The sequence below is a fragment of the Lupinus angustifolius genome, chromosome LG05, assembly GCF_001865875.1.
Source record: "Lupinus angustifolius cultivar Tanjil chromosome LG05, LupAngTanjil_v1.0, whole genome shotgun sequence".
In the NCBI taxonomy this organism is placed as follows: domain Eukaryota; kingdom Viridiplantae; phylum Streptophyta; class Magnoliopsida; order Fabales; family Fabaceae; genus Lupinus; species Lupinus angustifolius.
In genome coordinates, this window is record NC_032013.1 from 22,496,714 (window position 1) to 22,520,204 (window position 23,491).

At 31.2% G+C, this 23,491-nt stretch overlaps 2 protein-coding genes across 3 annotated transcripts; one reads left to right on the top strand and one right to left on the bottom strand.

Annotated features, from left to right (window-relative positions):
- On the top strand, positions 4,757-7,749 carry LOC109347085. The gene is made up of 4 exons (XM_019586813.1): positions 4,757-5,020; positions 5,911-6,043; positions 6,188-6,418; positions 7,193-7,749. Exons 1-4 carry the CDS (start codon positions 4,757-4,759, stop codon positions 7,747-7,749), a joined length of 1,185 nt encoding a protein of 394 aa, XP_019442358.1.
- LOC109348161 lies at positions 14,490-20,249 on the bottom strand. Of its 2 annotated transcripts, XM_019588420.1 has the most exons (10): positions 20,043-20,249; positions 19,915-20,009; positions 19,618-19,794; positions 19,052-19,176; positions 18,728-18,762; positions 18,586-18,638; positions 18,352-18,504; positions 17,923-18,152; positions 16,015-17,705; positions 14,490-15,930 (listed from the first exon to the last, which is right to left on the bottom strand). In XM_019588420.1, exons 2-10 carry the CDS (start codon positions 19,971-19,973, stop codon positions 14,956-14,958), a joined length of 3,498 nt encoding a protein of 1,165 aa, XP_019443965.1. In that variant the 5' UTR covers positions 19,974-20,009; positions 20,043-20,249; the 3' UTR covers positions 14,490-14,955. The 2 variants fall into 2 exon arrangements, with proteins under 2 accessions (XP_019443965.1, XP_019443964.1); XM_019588419.1 differs by having other exon boundaries at positions 19,915-20,249.

A 23,491-nucleotide genomic window follows, 5' to 3' on the forward strand; every position in this document is an offset into this window, starting at 1 on the left:
TTTGTTAATATAACTACTAATTTTGTTTATAATAGTATATAATTAGTTATACATAGATATTACTTTTAGGACAGCAATATAGAAAACAAAATCTTAATTATAAAAATGAAATCGATTAAAATAAAATAATTTAGTTTTCGGATAAGTACTTCATTTTTTATATTTTTAAACATTATATTTGAAACAAATTAGAAGATAATAAAATCGATTAATATAATTTAAAATTTTGTTAAACAATGTGTGTGCTTTTAGGATATTGGTTAACATTTTCCTATATAATAAACCTGAAGAATGAATTGGATGGACAAAGCATATGCAGCCCCACCTGAAATTCAATTTCAACTAGCTAAGTTTTTTGGGGCCATGTTCTATAAGCCTCAGAATTATCATTTTCAAAGAATATGGACAAGAATAGAGCATGAAACATGCATAAGCAAATCATCAAGTGTGGAATGAACTTCTTTCGTTTTCTCTTTTTAATTTTTTGGCTGAGAATTCAATGAGTTCAGTTGAGAAGCTACATAAATGCATCTTATGGATATCTCATATAGTTGGCTTGTGCCCAAATAAGTTTAGTATATATTATTATATTATAACCGTGCTTTTAAATCTTAATTATTCATGCAAATAAAATAAAAAACGATATAATAAGAGATCGTGAAAAATGAAATAGGAACATAACTTGTCTGGTTCTTTTTGACATAGCATGCCTTCAATTTTGAATGAGTAAAATTATTGGCATTATATCCTCTATCTCAAAAATCATGTCACTGTCCAATAAATTTACACTAAATAATATAATTTTGTTTTTATAATTTTTTTATTTAGTCGAATGACATATTTTAATTAATCCGGGATACAAATGTTGACAGAGAGAACAAGAAATCTCCATTGATCCACTACATGCCAAATGTGCATGCATACTAGGACACATCCTTTAGATGACTACACTTTACACATGTTAATATATTTCGTTAAAAATATCTTGCGAAAAATTAAGTAGGATAATAACTTAGCAAAGAAAAAAACATATGTAGTATCCCATGTTTTTGGAAATAGAAATGAGGTTCTTGTGGGGTTGAGTTCACTATTTTTAAGGCGTCACTAACATTACCTTAAGTTGTGCAAACAAACTATCAACTAAATCAAATAAAACATTACAGTTCTCACTAATAAGATATCAAACTGCACAATGGAGATTGTCAATGTACATCATTATTATAATATAATTACTTTGTTGGTATTTTGTATATCAGGAAATGATCTTAATGGTGTTATATCTTGTTTTTTGTCACTACTTCTTATCACCCTTGATTGTCAATAGCATCAAACAAATCACATAAGATAATATTCATAAACGGTTGGAAACAATAGCGGAAACATGAGGTGAAAATTAAGGAAGTGTTAAAGGTTGAGGTTCCACTTTTTTCTTAAAACTTTTGTTTGGATCTAATGCTTTTAAACAATTTACTCCCACTAGTCCAACAGTATATATCTAAGGGCAATATACTTCACCTTAAAAAGTAGTATCAATTAAAAAATGTCATTTAACTGGGACAAATATCATATTTCTAAAAGTATCGCATTCTCTATCTCGGACCAATTAGATTTTATCAAATAATGTTAGAAAATGAAGTTGACAATGTATCTATGAACTAATTTGTTGAGCTAATTTTTCAAATATCAACATGCATGACATTTCTTAAGATGTTCATGAGTGTAAACCAATATTGTTTCTATGACTTAGCTTTTATTAGGGTTTCATAGATATCCAATAACACCATGTACCAACTCTTAATTTACTTTATTTGAGTAAGACACAAACTTATATCGAATGTATTATGGAGACAAGGGGAAACATGTTTCACTTCTTTCCAACGATTTTTTCTAGCTAGTGTATAACTAGATCTTGTCATCTAAAATTATTTCATCTGTATCTATTTCTTAACATTTTATTACAGTATTAGAACAACTTTATGTACACTAAATGAATTTGTTACTAAAATATTGTTATTAACTTTTTTTTGTAAGGAATTAATCCCTTTCGGGATTCATGATTGTCTCTCCCAACAAGTGTCGTGTCGAATGACATATTTTAATTAATCCGGGATACAAATGTTGACAGAGAGAACAAGAAATCTCCATTGATCCACTACATGCCAAATGTGCATGCATACTAGGACACATCCTTTAGATGACTACACTTTACACATGTTAATATATTTCGTTAAAAATATCTTGCGAAAAATTAAGTAGGATAATAACTTAGCAAAGAAAAAAACATATGTAGTATCCCATGTTTTTGGAAATAGAAATGAGGTTCTTGTGGGGTTGAGTTCACTATTTTTAAGGCGTCACTAACATTACCTTAAGTTGTGCAAACAAACTATCAACTAAATCAAATAAAACATTACAGTTCTCACTAATAAGATATCAAACTGCACAATGGAGATTGTCAATGTACATCATTATTATAATATAATTACTTTGTTGGTATTTTGTATATCAGGAAATGATCTTAATGGTGTTATATCTTGTTTTTTGTCACTACTTCTTATCACCCTTGATTGTCAATAGCATCAAACAAATCACATAAGATAATATTCATAAACGGTTGGAAACAATAGCGGAAACATGAGGTGAAAATTAAGGAAGTGTTAAAGGTTGAGGTTCCACTTTTTTCTTAAAACTTTTGTTTGGATCTAATGCTTTTAAACAATTTACTCCCACTAGTCCAACAGTATATATCTAAGGGCAATATACTTCACCTTAAAAAGTAGTATCAATTAAAAAATGTCATTTAACTGGGACAAATATCATATTTCTAAAAGTATCGCATTCTCTATCTCGGACCAATTAGATTTTATCAAATAATGTTAGAAAATGAAGTTGACAATGTATCTATGAACTAATTTGTTGAGCTAATTTTTCAAATATCAACATGCATGACATTTCTTAAGATGTTCATGAGTGTAAACCAATATTGTTTCTATGACTTAGCTTTTATTAGGGTTTCATAGATATCCAATAACACCATGTACCAACTCTTAATTTACTTTATTTGAGTAAGACACAAACTTATATCGAATGTATTATGGAGACAAGGGGAAACATGTTTCACTTCTTTCCAACGATTTTTTCTAGCTAGTGTATAACTAGATCTTGTCATCTAAAATTATTTCATCTGTATCTATTTCTTAACATTTTATTACAGTATTAGAACAACTTTATGTACACTAAATGAATTTGTTACTAAAATATTGTTATTAACTTTTTTTTGTAAGGAATTAATCCCTTTCGGGATTCATGATTGTCTCTCCCAACAAGTGTCGTTCTCAGGAATCGAACCATCGATCTTGAGAATTTAGTGGGTCTTACACTACTAGATCAATACCTTAACTAAAAAAATAGAATGATTTAGTTTCATTAATGAATATTAATTTTGGTAAAGTACTTAATTATTTATAAAATTAGTAATGTTTTTACATTCCTTAATCCACATAAAATTACCTAAAAATGATCTTATAAAAAAGACTAGATAAAATAATTTGTTACGTAAGTCATATACAAAATTTGTTTCAAGTGAAATTTTTTTTTTTCTTGTCAGATATTGTTTGATCTAGCACCTTTTCTCCAAAAGTTGAGATCCTCTCCAGTATTAGATATATCTGATAACATGTGACAAAAAAAAATCCAAGGGTACTAGAGGATCCAAGAGAAGAGCCCAATACCTTACCCATACCCAAATTCTAGCTCTGCCATGTCATCAACTCATGTAGTTCAGAGTTATAATTTTTATATGGCAACATTGAATTCTTGATTCATAGCCTCAACAAAGTGAATAGATATATTTGATCCAAATTAGATATTGATTGTGGATTTCCAAAAATTTGGGATCTTTTTCTTATACTTTTGCACAATAGTGTATTGATTGCTATACCTGTATTCTTCTTCTCTATAAGTTGTAATTGGGTTGACACCCCTTGTGTCAATTTTTAATATATTTTTGCTTATAAAAAAAAACAAAGTGAATAGATATGTCTAAGGAAAAATACCTAACTGATGAACTAATAAACCCAACTAGAAAGATACATAGATACATACATATTGCAATAAAGTAAGATGTCATTGCTACTATGGAAAGCTTAGGGCATGTGTATGGCAGCTATTACAAAAGCTAGATAAGTGAACTTAGGATATCTTTCATTTTTATAGCTTGTTTAAAGCAGGCATGTGCACTTTATTATTTCTCCCATTAATTAAATATAAAAGAGAAGAAGAGAAGAAGCAACATAAATACATATATGGCTGGCCTCTTCTCATGTTTAGAAGAATCACCTTATAATTATTAAGATTGTTAGTTAACTTTTTGTATAGTTGTGTTTAGTTTAGAGAATCTGAAATGTCCATGTTCTTTATAAGCGAAGTATCAGTTGTGTTATGACCTATGATACATTATTTTTCAGGTACTTAGTAGTATAAAACAATTGCCAGAAACCATTGTTAAAAGAATTAATTACACAAAATAAAATGTGGGAATTTAAGCTGGCATGATCAAAGAGTGTTAGGTCTCTCTACCTTTTTTGGATTTTGGAAGTATTTAGTTTTTGACTCATTTGGGGGACATGATAAGAAAGATAAAATATGATAAGATTATTTTATATGGTTTCATTTCAGAAATTAGGTGAGCCACAAGATAAGATTAACATATTTACCTATTCTATCATGTTCACATTTTAATTATGGGAACGAAGTAATGAGTAATATTGCTGGAATTGTAATTTTCTCTAATGATCTCTGCTTTAGCAATGTGCTATACATTCCTAAATCCAGTTTTAACCTCATATCTGTATCTCAATTAACATGTGCCCTCAATTGCAAGTTGACCTTCACCAACACCAAATATGTGATGCATGAGGAGTCCACATTGAGGATGATTGGTGCAGCTAAGACCATAAAGGATCTTTTCATCATTAGTTCTAAGGACATGAATTACCATTACAATATTAGAATCAATAATGTTAGTAATGTTAGACATAATCATGATGACATTTGGCATAAAAGAATGAGTCATCCTTCAAACATTAAGCTTGCCATATTGAATAAAAAGTTTTCCTTCATTCAGCCTAGAAATTCTAATGAGCCTTGTGATATTTGTCACTATGAAAAACAGAGAAAACTGCCTTTTCAAAACAACAACACTAATTTTGCTCACATTTTTGATCTCATACATGCTGATATTTTGGGACCTATATCCATCCCCTCTATCCTTGTGCATAAATATTTCCTAACCATTGTTGATGATAAGTCAAGGCATACATGAATTTACTTCATGAAGGCAAAATCTGAGACTTCACACCTCATTAAATCTTTCTTCAACCTTGTAGAAACTCAATTTAGTTTGAAGGTCAAGATCATAAGATCTGATAATGGACCAACGTTCAAGTTAAATGAATTCTACAATTTAAGAGGAGCCATTCATCAAACTAGTTGTGTTGAGACCCCTCAACAAAATAGGATTGTTGAAAGAAAACATAACATTTTCTTGGTATCACTAGGCCCCTCATGTATCAATCCTTTTTACCTAAATGTTTTTGGAACTATGGTGTTGCACATGCTGTTTATTTGATCAACAGACAACCATCTATATATCTCAGCAATCTTTCTCCTTATGAGAAACTCTATAATCATGAACCTAACTTGCTAAATCTGAGAATTTTTGGTTGTTTGTGATTTGCTACTACTATTGCTAGTCATAGAAAGAAACTGGATTCCAGAGCTAAAAAATACGCATTCCTACGTTTCAAAATTGCCATTAAAGGATATGTATTGTTTGATTGTTTGAGTAAATAAATTTTCATATCAAGAAATGTGAACTTTTATGAAGATGTGTTTCCTTTTGCTAACAAGAATATTACTTTTGATGATAATAACTCTTCTGCTCCTACTTTACCTTTTGATATTAAGGACCATTACCTTGATCATGATTTTCCTATTGAGCATAACAATGTTCAAGATACTGAAACATATCCTCTAATTGAAGGTCATGATGAAGGAAATATTGATTAATCTGTTAATAATGATCATCTTCATGATATGGATCTTAGAAGATCTACAAGGGATAGAAATCCTCCTACCTATTTGAAGGATTATCACTAATCCTTAGGAACTCAAACTTCTTGTCTAGATAAACACAGGATCAAGTATCCCCTGTCTCAAGTCTTATCTTATGAAAGACTATCTCACAAACACAAGGTTTTTACCTTGGCTATCACTTCTGATTCAGAACCTGAGACATATGAAGAGGTTATTAAGCACCAAAACTGGATTGATGTCATTCACACTGAATTAGAAGCCCTTAACAAGAACAATACTTGGATTTTGACCAATCTTCCTAGTGACAAAAAGGCCATAGGTTGTAAGTGGGGTTTTAAAATCAAACATCATGCCGATGGGAGTATAGACAAATATAAGGCTAGGCTAGTTACTAAGGGTTATACTCAAACTACAGGGATTGATTACATTAAAAAATTTAGCATTGTCAATAAATTCACCACGATTAGAACTATCCTAGCCTTAGCCTCCATAAAAGGTTGGTATTTGCATCAATTAGATGTCAATACTGCCTTCTTGCATGGTGATTTAATAGAGAATGTTTATATGAAACATCCTCTAAGCCTTAACATTTCTAACAAATCTCCTGTATGTAAGTTGGAAAAATATCTCTATGGCCTAAAACAAGCTAGCATACAATGGAATGCTAAGCTTACCATTATTCTCATTAAGTCAGGTTATGAGCAATCCAAAGCTGATTACTCCTTATTTACAAAAATCATTGCTAACAGTTGGTGGATGACACTTTGGTTTGTCACAATTTGGACTATTTGGCACATTAGGAACAAATCTATTTTTGATAATAAGATGTTCTAAGTAGATGAGGTAATGAAGCTTATTTCTATGCACTCTTGGAGCATTCTCAATGCTCGTTTTCCTCTTTTTTCTTATTCACTTGTTGATCGGGTGATACACCCATCAAATTGTCTCTCACTTTATTAATTTAGAGATTATATGGATATGAGTACCACTTGTTCTCCTAATTTATTTATCTCTTGATTAATAATATTTTCATTGCTGATAAAAAAAAACAGTTACATAATTATTCTTGTATATATAGATGATCTTATTATTGCAGGTGATGATCCTAATGAAATCCAAACTGTCAAGGATTTGCTTGACAAAAGATTCAGTATTAAAGACCTTGGAAGTTTGAAATACTTCCTTGGTATGGAAGTGGCCAGGAATAAGGATGGGATTAACTTGTGTCAAATAAAATATGCTCTAGACTTGCTTCAAGAAGATGGGCTTTTGGCTGCAAAAGCCAAGGCTAGTCCTATGGACAGTAATGCCAAATTACACAGCAAATCTGGTGATCTCTACTCTGATATAACTTCATATAGAAGAATGATAGGAAAACTGGTCTATCTAACTCATACAAGATCAGACATCTCCTATTTTGTTGGTCATTTGAGTCAATTTTTGGCCACTCCAACTGTGGAACATTTTAAATTTGGCTTAAGAGTCCTTAGATACATCAAAGCAGCCCTAGGGAATGATCTTTTCTTCCCTTCAAAGAACATTATCACATTGAAGGGATTTAGTGATTCAGATTGGGCTACTTGTCTTGATACAAGAAGATCTGTAACAAGATTTTTTTTACTTTGGAGATTCTTTGATCTCATGGAAGAGTAAGAGATAGAAAACTGTCTTAAGATCTTCTGCCGAGGTAGAATATAGAGCTTTAGCTCTAAGTGGTTGTGAAGCTCAATGGCTTATATATCTTTTTGATGACTTGCATCTTGATCATGATGGACCTTTGTCTTGTATTGTGACAATCAATCAACCTTACACATGGTTGTCAATCCTATCTTTCATGAAAGGACCAAACACATTGAAAAATATTGTCACTTTATAAGAGAGAAGGTTCTAAATGGAATCGTTCATCTTATGCCCATTGTTAGCAATATGCAAGCGGCTGACATTTTTACTAAAGCTCAACCTCCTAGAATTTTTTCCAATAATGTGAGCAAGCTTGGATTGTGTAGTATACACATTCGAGCTTCTGGGAGTATTAAATTTACTTCATACTCATGGACTAATTGCTTCTATGTACTACAGGAAACAAAATTCCCAATCTGATTATTGCAGCAAAGACAAAGTAATGTCGCAGGCTCAATTCATGAATGTAGAATCCTCAACAAACAACAAAGCAAAGGAGTTGCGTCAAAGCATTAGTAGAAGTTTTAGTCTTGTTTCAACTAATTATACAAAAGGGAAACCCAACACCTTCATTCATAATCAATTCCTCCACAAGTCCACTCTCATGGGCAGAATTGATCTAGGCGGTGATAGGGGCATGAATTGTCTTTATGATCGAAAATGGAATCAATGTAGTGGATTATTAGGCTTATCGGGTTTTGGTGTTGTGATAGTTGTTGTAATTGCAATCTTTCAATTTTTAATAAATCAATTAGGATTTGTTAGTTAAGTCAGTTAGGTTTTTGCTATAAATAGTTTTGGGGCTTTTGCTTTGTAATCATAATTTGTAATCAATTAATTTCAAGATCAATAAAAAGATAGAAGTATTTTTCTCTTCTTGTTCTTCAACCGTGTTCCTTTCTCCTCCTTCTTCTTCAATGAATGCTGTTTTTTTCTAAGACTTTCTATCATATTTTATTCTTTGGAAGATAAAGTTAAAAGAAAAGGTAAAATATGATATACATATGAGTCATGAAAATAAAAATAGAATATACATAAAAACTACAAGAACTATTTGATGTACGTAGAGATAAACTTTGATTGAAATGAATTATGAAAATTAGAAATAACATTTTCATTTTTAACTCTGATTCGGACATCTGGGTTGAAATTTGGATACAATTGTCGTTCTAATATATGGATTAAGGACACAAAGTTGCAATAAAAAAAGAATCTAGATATTAATTAACATTTGTGACACATTAGTCGTGGTTGCTGTCTCCTATAATAACGATTGATAGTGATGTTTTCCAAATCACTTGCCAATGGTTTATACGAGGCCAAAAAAAACACTAGTCATTTCTCATCATGTAATAATTAGTTGAATAGATTTGTGATTAAATCTCACTTTCATTGGAAAGTTGCTGTCGTTTGATTATGAACTCTTATATGAAAATAAAATAAAATAGAGATAGAAAGATGTATGCATTGATAATATAAGAGTTTTTTTATATTGTCATTATATCACTTACGATTCATTTTCAATCATTATTTTAACTCTTAAATAAAAGTTATACAAATAAATGGTAGATAATATACTAACTATGTATAAACCTTTACACATTAATAATATATATATATATATATATATTACACTTCAAAATAAAATATAGCTATATCATAGATGTTCCATGAATGAAAATTATCTCCCACTATTTTATGTCATTTTAATTAAAGAATGTTAATTAATTAAGAAAAAGTATAAAAGTAAAAAATAATTTATTTTTTATTATTTGATAAAATGTGATTAGTTTAGAATATAGGATTTAAATTTTTTGAGACATATGATTATTGTTTCAGATTCCACACTCAAGTGATATTACCTTTTATAAAAGATTTATCGTAAAAAGAAGTATAAAGTTATGATATATGAGTAGACCCTCATCAATAATTTCTCATTATAAGTCGTGAAGAACAAGACTAGAGGGATAAAAGTAATATAAATAAAATAATATAAATATATTTATCCTTTAGTTTTTCAATGTTATTTCTCATAACTACTCTCTAGCTCCATTAGGGTACTACTATCACCTTGGATTTTGGTAACTACAAACTTTCTAACTCACTAGTGGGATTAGGGAGTATAAAAAAGTGATATAGTCATTTATAAGTTAAAATAATATTATTTTATGGGCCAAGTAAAAAAATATATAAATATTTTTGATATTGTATATTGACTCAAAATAGTTTTAAGATATTAGATCTACCAATTCATAAATTTAACTTGTTCACTTTTATATAATACAAGTTCATTATACAAATTCACACAAGAATACCCAAACTTATTTAGAAAATGTGAAAAGCTAACTTCCTGTTTTATATTTTTAACCCAATCTTTCTCATTATTGATTCATTCAACTATGGTAACGATTTTCTCTAGGCTTATGTTGGGGTTTGTGTTGAATTATAAGTATTTGTTTCAATGTTGTTCCTTTGATGCAGTATCTTATGTTTGGGAGATGCTAAAAGCACTTTTCTTTTTTGGGTTCGCCAATATGACCCTATGGGATTCGGTCCTAATAACTACAACTATATTAGGTCCAAAATGGACCAGATCCCATGTGAGTTTTTTAGTTTTACTTTAATTTTTTTTGCCCATTGAACATGTGAAGTTGTGAGTGAACCCAGTCCTGACAACTCCAGAAAATATGGAAGAGTTGCTAGTATTTACAAAATCTATATCTATATAAATTAAATTAAAACCAATGATTATTCCATATAAAGTTTAAACTTAAACTAATAATGTAAGAATCAATTCGCGAATTTCTTGAGCCATATATGTTTTCTTTTCTGTAAGTACTAACTTGAGTTTAAATTTTGTGTAAATCAGTTCGGTTATACTATTGATATTTCCGACTCAAAGAAGATACTAATAGCTAGACTAAAAGACTCTAATTTAAGCAAAATTTGTTTGCTAGAGTGTTTTTTTATTAAGATCATGACATGATGTAATTTTTTTTGCATGAAAAGAATAATTATAAGATTTATTCGTTCAAAATTATAACAGATTTTGTCCTATAAGAATCTTGCCTTTTGGAGTTTTTTCATTTGTGTTTCAAGGGTTGGACATTTTTTCTTGTTGTACTGTGATACCGTTAATTTTGTTAGAATGACCTATTATTAGGAAAAATAATAATTCTTATTGATATATTTTGTAATTTTTGAAGGCCCACACTTTTCTTTTCTTCTGAAATAAGCATAGACCAAACACAATTTTAAGTTGATTGCATAGCTTTTTTTCTGTACAAACAGCTTTTATGGTATTCATATGTGTCACTTTTGCTCAAGTCTTTTTCATATCTTCCATTGTTCAAAAGAACCTAATTTTTCTATCAATGCATTCTTTCTATACACCGATACATACATTGTAAAGAAACCTTTTCACCCTGTTTTGGAAAATTACCATAAAATAATAAAAATATTCACCACGATTAAAAAAAAGTCCTTTTGTTTCTTGCATGAGCAATAGCCTCAAACTAAAAGTTCAAACACAAGGAAAGACCTTCAGCATAAGTTCATAACCTCCTTCATTGAGGCCCATTAAATTCAGGTCCACGAAGTTTTATAAGACCCAAAAACATTATTTGTATGAATTAGAGATTTAGAGAGACCAATCCCATGAGTTTGTGTTAACCACTTAATCTTTATATTCTTACTATTAAATATATTTCTTCACCATATGAATCAAAATGAATTAATCCTTTTTAAGTATGTGATTTTTTCATTCAACATATCAGTATATCAACACCTTGTTGATATTTATATATTTGATTTTGTTGAGAATACGTTTTACTTGTTTGCATTGAAACCATGAAACATAATAATTTCAAATTTCAAAGCATTTGATTTATTTGAGAGTGTAATATTTATAATTTTTTAATATAAAGATTTATATAAATTTACTACATCATTTACCATTTATTTGTATTACTTGTTTAAGGCTTTGTTTAAGAATTATGAAGGAAAGAGGAAGAGAGAGATCAAATGGTTAGGAAATGGGAACAAGGGAAGGGAAATGAAATGAAACCCCTCTTGTTTGGGCGCATATCTATTAACAATATAATAAAAAAAACTCCTTCATGTCACATGTCACATCTTCCTCACATGTTTTCCCTTCATGCCACATGTCACGTTCTCCTCACATTTTCTCATCTTAAAATGTAAAACTCCTTCATGCCATATGTCACATCCTCCTCACATGTTTTCCCTTCATGTCACATGTCACATTCTCCTAACATTTTCTCATCTTAAAATGTTCTAAGTTATTGAAAAATTAAAAAAAAAAAACTCATTCATGTCACATGTTATTATTATGTGTCTTCTCACATTATCCTTACTTTTTATATATTTTATATGTTAATAATTTAATATTAATTAGTGATTGCTCTATGTTGCTACCCCACCAAAATTGAGTGTTTACTGTACCTATGTTTTATCATGTTAAAATGTAATAGACATTGAGCATTAAATGGTATTGAAATCATTTTTCACATCCAAACTATTTCTTTACACTAACCTATGTATATTATTTAACGTTTACTATTAATCTAAGAATAATTGCATTGTTACACATCATCAAAATTTTGTAACACTTTTCCAATTGAATTTTAATATTTCAGATTCTTTGAATTTTATTTTTTCTCAATTATAATTGAAAAATCAAATTCCAAATTGAAGTTTTTTATAAATTTTAAATATATTTTTAATAAAAAAACTCATTTAGTATAATGATTTGGTTTCCATTTTTTCATTAAAAAAATCGTATTTAATATTGAAAAAATCATTTCATTTTTTATAAATTTTAAAATATTTATTTTAATAAAAATAATATGATATCATGTTTGAGACTTTTATTTTGTTTTAACTATGCGAATGCATGAGTAACATGTGTTTTCTTAGGAATGCGAATGTACAAGAAACATATGTGTTTTTAGTTTTTAGTCATGTGAATGTACGGGTCACATGTGTGTTCTTAACAACGCGAATTCACAAGTAACATATGTTTCATAACCATATAAATGTACATGTAATATGTGTTATTAATCTTGCAGCAAAGAAGTATTGCCACGGGTATCTTGCTAGTAATTTAGAAGAAAAACGTCAACTAATGATAATGTAAGAATATTTCTTTATTTTTCTTTAAAAATGTAATTAATAATGGGAAATAGACAATAATGTATAATTATATAATATTACTAAAAATATTTAGCTATTTTGACATTTTATCTCCAAAAACCTCAAATTGAAAGAAATTAAAAAATAGACACAGTGAAGGTTTTGGAGGGTTTGAGAGACATCCAAAATTCTGTTCTCCTTCATTCAACTCCAAAACAAGGGGAAGACTTTCCAAAGTCATCACTTTCTCTCTAAAATCTCACTCCCAAACAAAGGCTAAAAGTCAATAATAATTTAAAATGAATAATAAATAATGCAATGACAATATATAAAACTCTTAAATTATTATCACCAAATATTTTTTCCCCTTCTCTTTATTCAATACATTCAATTGAGTGATAATGTGGTTAACTGTATTTTATTATGGTAAATAAAATTATAGATTTGTCCCTATATCCAAATTACATTGTTAGTGCTGGTAAAAAAACGTTGGTATAGTGGTGTAAGGCATAACTGGATTTTCAAGGTTGAAAGTTCAATTCTTGGAAGTGACACTTGTTGGAAGAGACAATCATAAATCCCAAAAAAAAAATTAGTTACTTAATCAAAAAAGATGAAAAGATACTTTCATACTACCAAAAAAAAATCTAAATTACATGGATAACATGTAATATTGATTGGCATGGTTGGTTACAATTTGAAAAGTTGACATGGCATATCATCATTACATAATGACAGTTTTTTTTGACATAGGGACAAATCTAGAGTTTTAAACTTTACCATAATTAAAAAAGTAAAAAACAATTAGAGGGACTAATCACAAAACCTTACTTATTTAGTGGCATGAAAAAAACTATTTAAGCCCTAATAAATTTGATAAATAATAAATTATAAAATAAATAAGATATAAAATTTCGCAATCAAGAATAGAAAAACATCCCCTTTTTATTGTTGTTAAATTAGTGCAAAAGAACCCTGGATCTATCATCCTAAGGTTAGTTTGGGAGTTGGATTTTGGAGGGGAAGGGAGGGAGGGAAAGGAGGGAAGGGAAGGAAAGACACTTGTTTCATAGCTCCCAAGCCTTCCCCTCCAAAATCCAACTCCCAAACTAACCCTTACGTGTTTGTTTTCTTTTGCTTCTTCCACTCTTGCCTTCTCATTTCCACTATTTTTTGAACGTTTTCAGTAAGACTTATCACTTTTCCATACCTTATTCTAATCCTTTTTGGTTTTGCATCAACATGCCAAGTCACTTCTCTCTTTTCAATCCCTATATATTATAATGACATTTCCTAGCTACACCATATATCCACACTTATCTTCTTTAATAACTACGATGTTAAGTTTTCAAATCTTGAAAACAGTCTCTCAACTTATACAAATAAGATCGGGGTTTTCATTCTGACATTGGTTTGTTGGTAGCAAGCAGAGAATCAAATAGAGAGTGTATGTGGGGTTGGTTCACTTAGAAGTCACTCAAACTGCATTGAAGCTTCAACTTCAGCAAAATCAACTTCAAAACTAGAAATTCTTCACATTGTAAAAAAATATCAACATCAAATAACATGCAGATAAATACACAACCAAAAGAATAATACAACTCCCATGACTTACAATACAAGGAAAAAGGTTCCAACATCAAACAATATCATAGTCCTAACATGAAAATGTATTACATGTGCAACCCTTCCTTAGGACACACCATATTCTTATAATTTACATCACGAAATCCTTGTATGACAAACTCTCAAATCTCAATCCCATGACCATAGTATTATGTGTGGCAACCTTAAAAAACTATCTACAATTTTCCACATGACTTCCATGTCACATGAATGAGTGTGTTTAAAACAACACAAATATTTCAATGGGCCAAATTAAACACTTTCTTTTGAGAAAAAGAGTGATGAACTTGAATTCTTGTTAAAATGATAGCCAAAAAGCATGGAGGACTCGTAAGTGCTTTGAACACTTCAGAAGATTATTATGAACCAATTTGCACAGAATCAACCCACCAAGGTGCTTCAGCTCTTTCTTCCAAAGAATAGAAGCTTACGAAACCCTTTCGCTGCTTTTGAAGAGTCCTCATCACTGTTCCATTTCTTCCGGGAGTAGACTGGTTCTGGCATCATTTGATCACTGGGTTGAGGGGTAGAAAGATAACTTTTTTTCTCAGAGACTATAGTAGAGACATCATTGCTTTCTTCTATTTCGTGATTAACCTTTGAATTCACCGCAAAAACGGTTGGCGGTTTGCTAGGTGATACCATTGGATTTGTGATCACATCAGTAATATGTCGAGGCTTGTTATCACCAGGAAGTAAAGATAACTTGTCCAATACTTCTTCACCTCTTGAGTGACTTCTACCAAATGTGTGATCGCGATTTGGCAATGACGAGTCTACGCGAATTTGGCCAACATGTCCTCCTTCTGAAATGAAATCTCTTGCATGTTTCTCTGGTAATGTCTTGGATAGCTCTCCATTGTTTTTCAAACCAAAACTATCCTTATTTGTTTCAACAGATTCTACATCACCGGAGTTCACAGGCAATACTACTGAGCCTTTCATTTCATTCTGAGCCTTGGCATTTGTGTCATGAAGAATTTCCACATTTGTTTTCTTCGAGTCTTCTTTTTTATTCGAAGATTTGGCTTCTTTTCGGACCTGTTTCTTCTTTACTGTGCCACCAGTCTTTTGCAAAGATACCCCATTTGCCTGCAAGGATGGTTTCTTTGTTGGACCCGATTTTGCTTGACTTGGTGAAACTTTCTGAGTTACTCGGGAAGTTGCAAGGCGTTCGATGGTGGATTTCCTAAGGACTGGTTTGTGCAGTTCCTTAGTCTCCTCATTTGATGGATAAATCTTAGTCTTCTCTTTCTTTGCAGAATTCAAGGAATTCTTGGTTTCTTTTTCAGTCTTCTTAGAGGCACTTCTTTCAGCAATTCTTTTCTGCCTCTGAGCTAGTAGTTCCTCTCTTCTCTTTCTACTTTCTTCTTCCTATTAATAAAGATAAGAAAATATGTTCGAAATATTCCTTTTTTTATTTAGTCTATGAAGGAAATATGGATAATTGTTACTTACCTTCTCAGATTTGCTCTTCATATGTGTACTTCGGTTTCCCGGGGATGCTTTGCTTCTTGAACTGATATCAGATTTGTTCTTCACAAGAGATGCATTTAGAGCCTTAGACTTCACCTCTTTACTTGAAACTTTTCCGTTTCGCACTCCTGGAGTTTTAGTATCAGCCTCCTGACCATTAGGCTGCTGCTTCTTATCGGTTTCAACATCACAAAGCTTTCTATTTGCTTCATTTAGTGAAATGTTACTTTCAAAATCCATTTCCACACTCCACGGTGCAGCATTCTGCTCTAAAGATGAATCACGGCCAAGAACCATGTAGAGATCATCTGGCTCATGGGAATTCAAGGTATTAGTCTTATTATGTGAACCTTCTTGTGTGATATTTGCAAACTCATTAACTCCAACAATGTCAGAGACTGAACGTATGCCTGCCGCCGTTTGAGAATTATATTGATTTTCGGATGATCGAGCTTGAATCATGAAAGAGTCATCAGCCAAAATGTTTTTCTTGTTTTCCTCTACATGAACACCATTAGTAGCCGATGGCAAAATGGAAACACCATCAAATATACTGAAATTTTTGCCCTGATCCTCATTTGCTGGTTTACTGGAATGATTGACAATGAACCAATCCTCTTCTTTCTGGCTTTTAGCAAGAGATGATTCCGGGCCACAGCCTGACAGAGTTGACACGGAATAGCCACCCGAACCCGATTCTTCATTTCTCTGAGAAAACAACTCGCATGTGCTATCTTTTTTCTTCATTGATGAAGGTGTTTGCTTCCATTCATTAAAGTATTCAATGTGGTTATGACCCTCACTGCCCAATTCCCTCTCTGTCACAACAAAGGAATCATTTGAAGTTGCTCGAGTTTTAGTAATATCTTGTCTGTGGTTAAATTCATTCGATCTTCCACCCTCAAAATTCTTATTCACATTATATTCCTCCTGAAATTTTATATGCTCTTTTTCTGCATCAAGAGGTTGCTCATCATCTCTCAAAAGAAGATTTTGGAAAGCATCCCAGTTGTCATTGCCTTTTATGGCATTGGAATCAACATCGGTTGAACCATTTAGCTTGTCAGCATGCTTAGCACTATATTGTGTCTTATGGTGACCAGAGGTTAACTTGTCCTTTCTCTCAAGGGAATCCCCATCGATAAATTCTTCTTCATTGGACAAACTCCCTTCCGTGACGCTACCCTTCTCACCATCTCGATTAGAGGTTATATAGTTTATATTACGAATAACTACTTTCCTCGAGGACTTCTTTTTGTGCTTCTTCTTGTGCTGCGATGAAGAATGCTTTTTGCCTTGCCTTGAATGGTCATCTGAATTAGTCTCATAACTAGAGTCAATGGATTCGGTTGATGCATCTTCTTCAGAGTGCTCCAATACTTGACGATGTTTCTTCTTCTTCTTCTTCTTAAGGGATGATTTATGATAATCCGAGTCTCGGTCAAGAAAATTATGCGAATCTTCCACATTTGGAGGCCATTGCATATTCCCTGGATAATATGAAGAGGGAACCTGCATACCAGGATAGAGGTACCCTTGATATGGAGGCATTTGCTGAAATGCAGGACCTTGAAAATTGTGCATGTACTGAGGAAGATGGTTTGGCCAGGGCATTGGTATTTGAGCCCTTCCATCTGTTGATGTTGTTTGAACTGATATCGGAAAGCTATTATCTGCAAGTTTTCAAAATCAAAGATAAATAACAAACTGCGCTCGATCTAATGCACTAGACTTAAGTTGTTTCATATTAGGGAAGATTGTTTCGGAAAGTCACTCACAAGTACATTTCACCAGAAATTCTAATCATGCACAAGGCAAGAAATGCATGTATTAATTCCAAATTTAGAAGCAAGACAAGATATTGAACCTACATATATAAAAGAAGGGTACCTTGGCTAATGTCTAAACTTCCAAGACTAGCAGTCGAGTCAGAGATCGAGGCATCAACTATGCCATTTAGTTTACTATTGTTATCATCTTCACCGGCTAGTATGATTCCAGATGTCCTCAAGTATGGTAATACGGGTTGAGCAGACGCTTGCATTGCTGCTATCTCATCCATCCAGAGCTTGTCTTCATTCTTTTGTTTGCACAGGTCTAAGAAATTGATGCATGCTTCCCTACATGAGATCAGAATATATATTACATAGCAAAATATTGAAATTTTCTGGTGCTAAAAGAGCGACGATTTCAGTTACATTAAAATGTAGGAAACATAATGCCAATATATAAATGTAGGGTTAGGTATAAATGAATTTCACCACAAGTGAGGTAAAAGATTTTATTTCTTCTCATTTGAAGTGAATAGTCTTAACAGACCTTAAACGTGAAGCTCCAAAAGCATCAGCAAAATATATAAGATCATCCACAGATTCCGGGTGAAATCCTGCAACTAAAGCACGAGCATAGGCCATCGCTTGCTCTTTGCAAAGCATGGATTTACGATTATCCAGAACACGTTGAAGACGAACTCTATTCATTAAACATAGACAAACATCAATGCACAATATTATATATACTTTGTGGAGAATGAAAAGACACCAAATACAATACCTCGAATTTTCTTCATATCCATCTTGATTGGTTCCACCTAGTTCATCTCTAAGCTGCAATGCACCAGTTGATAACAGGCTCAATATCTTGCCAAAAGGACCCAAAGCCAAGGAAAACATACGAAAGAGTTAAATACATATACCTTGGAGGAGGTAGTTGACCGTTTAACACGTCCATCTGCATATGACACATGTCCCGTTAATCCCACGTAAGAATATGAAATTCGTTCATATAATGCATCAAACAGAACAAAAAGTTTGAAGCTGGAATTGTATGTCAGCTTTTCATTACTTCTATGATTACATAGTAGATTGTTGGTTCCACCAAAGTGGTAACTTTTAAAAAAAATATCGAAATCTAATGCCAAATGCCCAAGTAATATGGTACTCTTCCAACCAAAATAGCCTTAGACAAATTCATCGAATATAACCAGCCACTTCATTTCATTAAGATTTCCCATATATACCTTCTCCCTCTGCCTCTAACTTGCTCTTCTCACTTGACTGAATAGAACTTTCAATCTGCACAATCTCCTTTTCTATTGTCACAAACCTCTCTAGAACTTCTGGAGTGCTTACAAATCTAACAAACCTGTAGAAAAATACACCAAAACAGATAAAGAAGATATATATAAAAACACCCATCTTATAGAATCGTTCTATATGATAATCTACACCCCAAAGGTAGTAACTTTGGTTACTTTGCAAGTAATTAATGAAGGGTGATCCTTGGTCTGATCCAAAATTCACATTTTTCAACATTCAGAACACTTTGAACCAAAATTGGTCTTATAGAATTATTCTAAATGATAGCTTACACGAGCACATTTTTGTTGTTTCACTCCATGTACTTTTCATTTTTATTCGTCAGAAAATATAAAATTAATATATATTAAGTTGATGTTTTAATTTCTTATCCAAAATTCACATTTTTTCAACATTGTAAACACTTGTAATCAAAATTTATCAAAAACCCAAAATATTTACATTCTAAAACACAAATTCAACAGCAAGAGAAGATCCAAAAGACAACCTTTGAAGGGTGACTTTGGTGAACCATTGAGCATGTGCAGAAGCTGGATGTAGAGTGATTGAATAGCCACCTTTACAAATCTGATCTTTTGCACTCTTAAGGTGACAAAGAAATGGTTCTAAAAGCCCACTAGCTAGTCTTTCATTCACACCCCCACCAGCTATAATAAGATCACACCTTTAACATAGAAAAAGAAAATACATAGAAACACAAATTCAAAATCACCAAAACCCATGTTTTTTTGTGACAAAAAACACTTCTATTATATATCATATATGAATTGTGAAGCTGCAAAACCTGGTTCTGGTTGGTGTGAGCTGAAAAAGTGCATGATCAAGACGAGTGTTTGGATCCATAGATGGAGCTAGAGGATAAAAAAGAGAATGAATGTTCTAAGTTCAAAGCTTCATAAACAGTTTGGATCCATAAGTCTCTCCTTTTCCTTAGGATACTTCACATGTAATGTAGAAATAGAGATGTTGGCACATGGAGGTGAGAGACAAGAATGTGGGACCAACATAACATGTTTTTCATATATATCTCTCTAACTCAAAGAATGCATGTTGCTATGTACATGCACATTTTAGAAAGAGAATGTAAGTATATGGTGCTTCAAATTCAACTCCAATGTGTTGATTATGATGAGAGCACAACTTCTATCCTACAACTTGTGTCATTTTATGTGGCATCAAGTAGCTGTTATTGATTAGAAAATATTCAATAATTAAACTTTTAACTTAAATATAATTTTTTTAATCCATCGTAACTGATAGCATATAGAGTGACATATCGGATGTGCTCTACATGATCATGATGTTGGGTGTGGTTGAGAGGTCCATTTTGCTTTATATGTTAACTTGTGATCCAAGAGAGCAGAGAGGGACTCTTTCTTTATCATGCTTTATTAGGTTGTCGGTGACATTCACATATGAAGAGTGAGTGTGAGTGAGTGACCAGCAAAGAATAATCACAGTTGGTTTTTTCACATGATAATTGTGAATGTCAAACACCAAAAAGGTAACCTTTTTGGCCTAAGTTTATGTCATATGTATTTATGGCAAATATTCAAAACTTTTTTCTTAAAAATAAAGACTGTTTTACTATTTTTTTTCTCTGTTTCTTTAGTAAAAATATTGTCAAGTTTGATACATAAGTATAGAGTATTAAAAAAACATGCTGATGAGACATTATTAATATGGTTTAAATATCCTTTAGTCATTGTATTATCTCAAGGTTTTAGTTTTAATCCCTATTATTTGAATCCTTATAATTAATTTGTGAAGTTGTGATTATAACTTTCAACAATTATTATTCCAATAGATTAAATATTGATTGATATTTAATTTTATACAATACCTCAGAAAATTAGGAGGATAAATAAAAATTTCTATCACCTAACATAAATACACTTGATGTGATATAAAATTAGGAGATGTGATTTCCTACCTCAACAAACAATAACAACTTGGCTTCTTTAATCTGTAGGAAACTTTTCTTACTTATACCAAACCCTGAAAATTATCTTAATGTATTTTATCACGGTGGACCCATCATAGAATATATAAAGCTCCTATTACCTTCATCTTTGTATAAACCCTAGCCCAACTCTAGTCTAAGTCTAATCTCCAACGAATGCATCAAACTACAATTTTTGAAAGAGACATCCGAAAGACAAATATAAATTTGTTAATGATTCCACATAGTCACTCCATAATGCATGGAAAAGATGTAATGTTATGGTAGTTTGCATCAGACCTTATAAATTTTCTGGACGAGAATCACCAGTCCCACTTTTTCTATCTCATTGTGTCTCAGTCTAATGGAAAGTTACCACATATTTAAAAAAAAATATTATTAACACGAAAAGTAAATTTTAATGTTATTTAGTATAATTTGATTAGTTGGGATATAAAGACATAAATATTTGGGACAAACGATCTTTATCTATAAAATATCTTGAATTTGTAAGACTTGTTTTTTGATGGGAAATTTAAATACAAGCAAGGGATAGTCCACACATCTTTTTAAGCCATAAATATCAAAAGGGTCATTCTATAACCAAATCACTTTACTCAATGCTTAAATACTTGAATGCGTAAGAGCTACATCTACATTCAATAAAGTGATATATAAAATAAAATAAAAATGAAGGAATAGAAAGTCATTCTTAATGTTTGGAGATAAAAGGTTGCTATCAATAATTTAAAATGTGATTGAAGTTAATAAATTGGAAAAAGTGACTAGCTAGGCTTGTTGTCCCTGATTGTGTTATTGTTACAAACAAATGTATATCTCCAAAACAAAGAAAACAGACAGATATGAGTAATATAACCATAGATCACCAATTGTGATGTGAAAACAAAGAATGTTGTGTCCTTGCACTTATAGAAAAGCACTTTCCAGATGAGGATAAATAATTGATTTTTTCCTCCTGACAATAATTACTACATAATATCTCTATTTCCTTTATTTAATCGATCATTTAGGGTATGTTTTTTAAGTTAAATTGTGGGGATGACAAAAAATGAAAAGCTTGTGATAAGACTCCGAAGTTTTCTTTTTCCTTACATTTCTTCCTAAAATAGAACTCGTAAATGAATCATTGAAAAAGTGGGTTCATAGAAATTGCTTCAGAAAGCCAATCTACAAATTAAAACGTTCTTTGTTGAAATATATTTTGAACTATATTTTCGTAATTGAGTTGATATTGTATTAGACTTGTTATTGTTAGAGTTAGTTTTAGTGGTTTTAGTTAGTTAAACTTTGTTTCCATGTATATAAAGTTTACATTCCTTGTAAACCATCATTCATTCAATTCAATAACATTTCTCATTTTTTCTTCTTGCATCAAAAAGATTATGTATGTCTCCTACCATTTTTAATATTGTTTATTACATGAACGTCTTTACCGTTTATATATCTCTCAAAGCACCAATAGGAAAAGTCACTCTAACACTAAATTGTGCAAATAATTGTAGGTAATGCCTTGAAATCTACCTATTTTATAGTTAAAAATGAAGGCAATGCATTCGTGAGGCTATCATGTAATGGTGGTTGGATCATTGATATATGGAAATGGTGCTTCTAGCAAGTTTCCTAATGATATTTAAGTCTACCTATTATATGTAGTTAAGGATGAGGACATTGGCACTGGTGGGGCTATGTAATGGTGGTTGGATCATTTACATAAAGAAAGGGTCCGATTAAGTCTCATCATTACATTATTTAAGAATTTAAAAATAAAAACTTTGTATTGAAAATCCCAGTTTTACAATTGTTAAGATCTTAAATATATTATTTTTAAATTATTAAACAAATGTTCTTGGACCCTTTTAATGCTGCAAGTATTGACCCAATACTGAATGAGAATTGCAATAGTGGTGAAAAAAGTTTTTATTGTATGATTTAAAGTTTATTTAACAAAAAAATAAAAAAATATTTTTCTTCTCCTCATATTTTAATATGAGTAAATTACACTGACACCCCTGAGTTTTAGTGAAATTACACAAATCACCCCTCAATTTTTTAAACTTACACAAACCTCCCATAGTTTTGTACTTTCATTACACTGTCCACCCCTGTATAAGAAATAAGTGTAATCTTTTAAACAAAAAATGTGATAAATGCAATTAAGTTAAACAAAATATGATATATTGTGTAGACAAGTCTAAATAATATACAAATCAATGTATCTTTATTATTTTTGGTTCGTTACACTACATTATAAGAGTTATTTAAACAATATTTCTTTATAATTGTTGATGCATTTTGTAACAAAAAATAATAAAGATACATTGATTTGTATATTATTTAGACTTGTCTACACAATATATCATGTTTTGTTTAACTTAATTGCATTTATCACATTTTTGTT

Excerpts from the sequence above, each read along its gene's own strand:
- LOC109347085 (XM_019586813.1), top strand. The coding sequence starts at position 4,757 with ATGAGTAATATTGCTGGAATTGTAATTTTCTCTAATGATCTCTGCTTT. Across the intron at positions 5,021-5,910 it reads ACAATATTAGAATCAATAAT|AATATTACTTTTGATGATAA; the intron begins GTTAGTAATGTT and ends TTTGCTAACAAG. Across the intron at positions 6,044-6,187 it reads AACATATCCTCTAATTGAAG|ATAAACACAGGATCAAGTAT; the intron begins GTCATGATGAAG and ends CTTCTTGTCTAG.
- LOC109348161 (XM_019588420.1), bottom strand. The coding sequence starts at position 19,973 with ATGGATCCAAACACTCGTCTTGATCATGCACTTTTTCAGCTCACACCA. Across the intron at positions 18,505-18,585 it reads GGATATGAAGAAAATTCGAG|AGTTCGTCTTCAACGTGTTC; the intron begins GTATTGTATTTG and ends TTTAATGAATAG. Across the intron at positions 17,706-17,922 it reads AAGTTTAGACATTAGCCAAG|ATAATAGCTTTCCGATATCA; the intron begins GTACCCTTCTTT and ends GAAAACTTGCAG.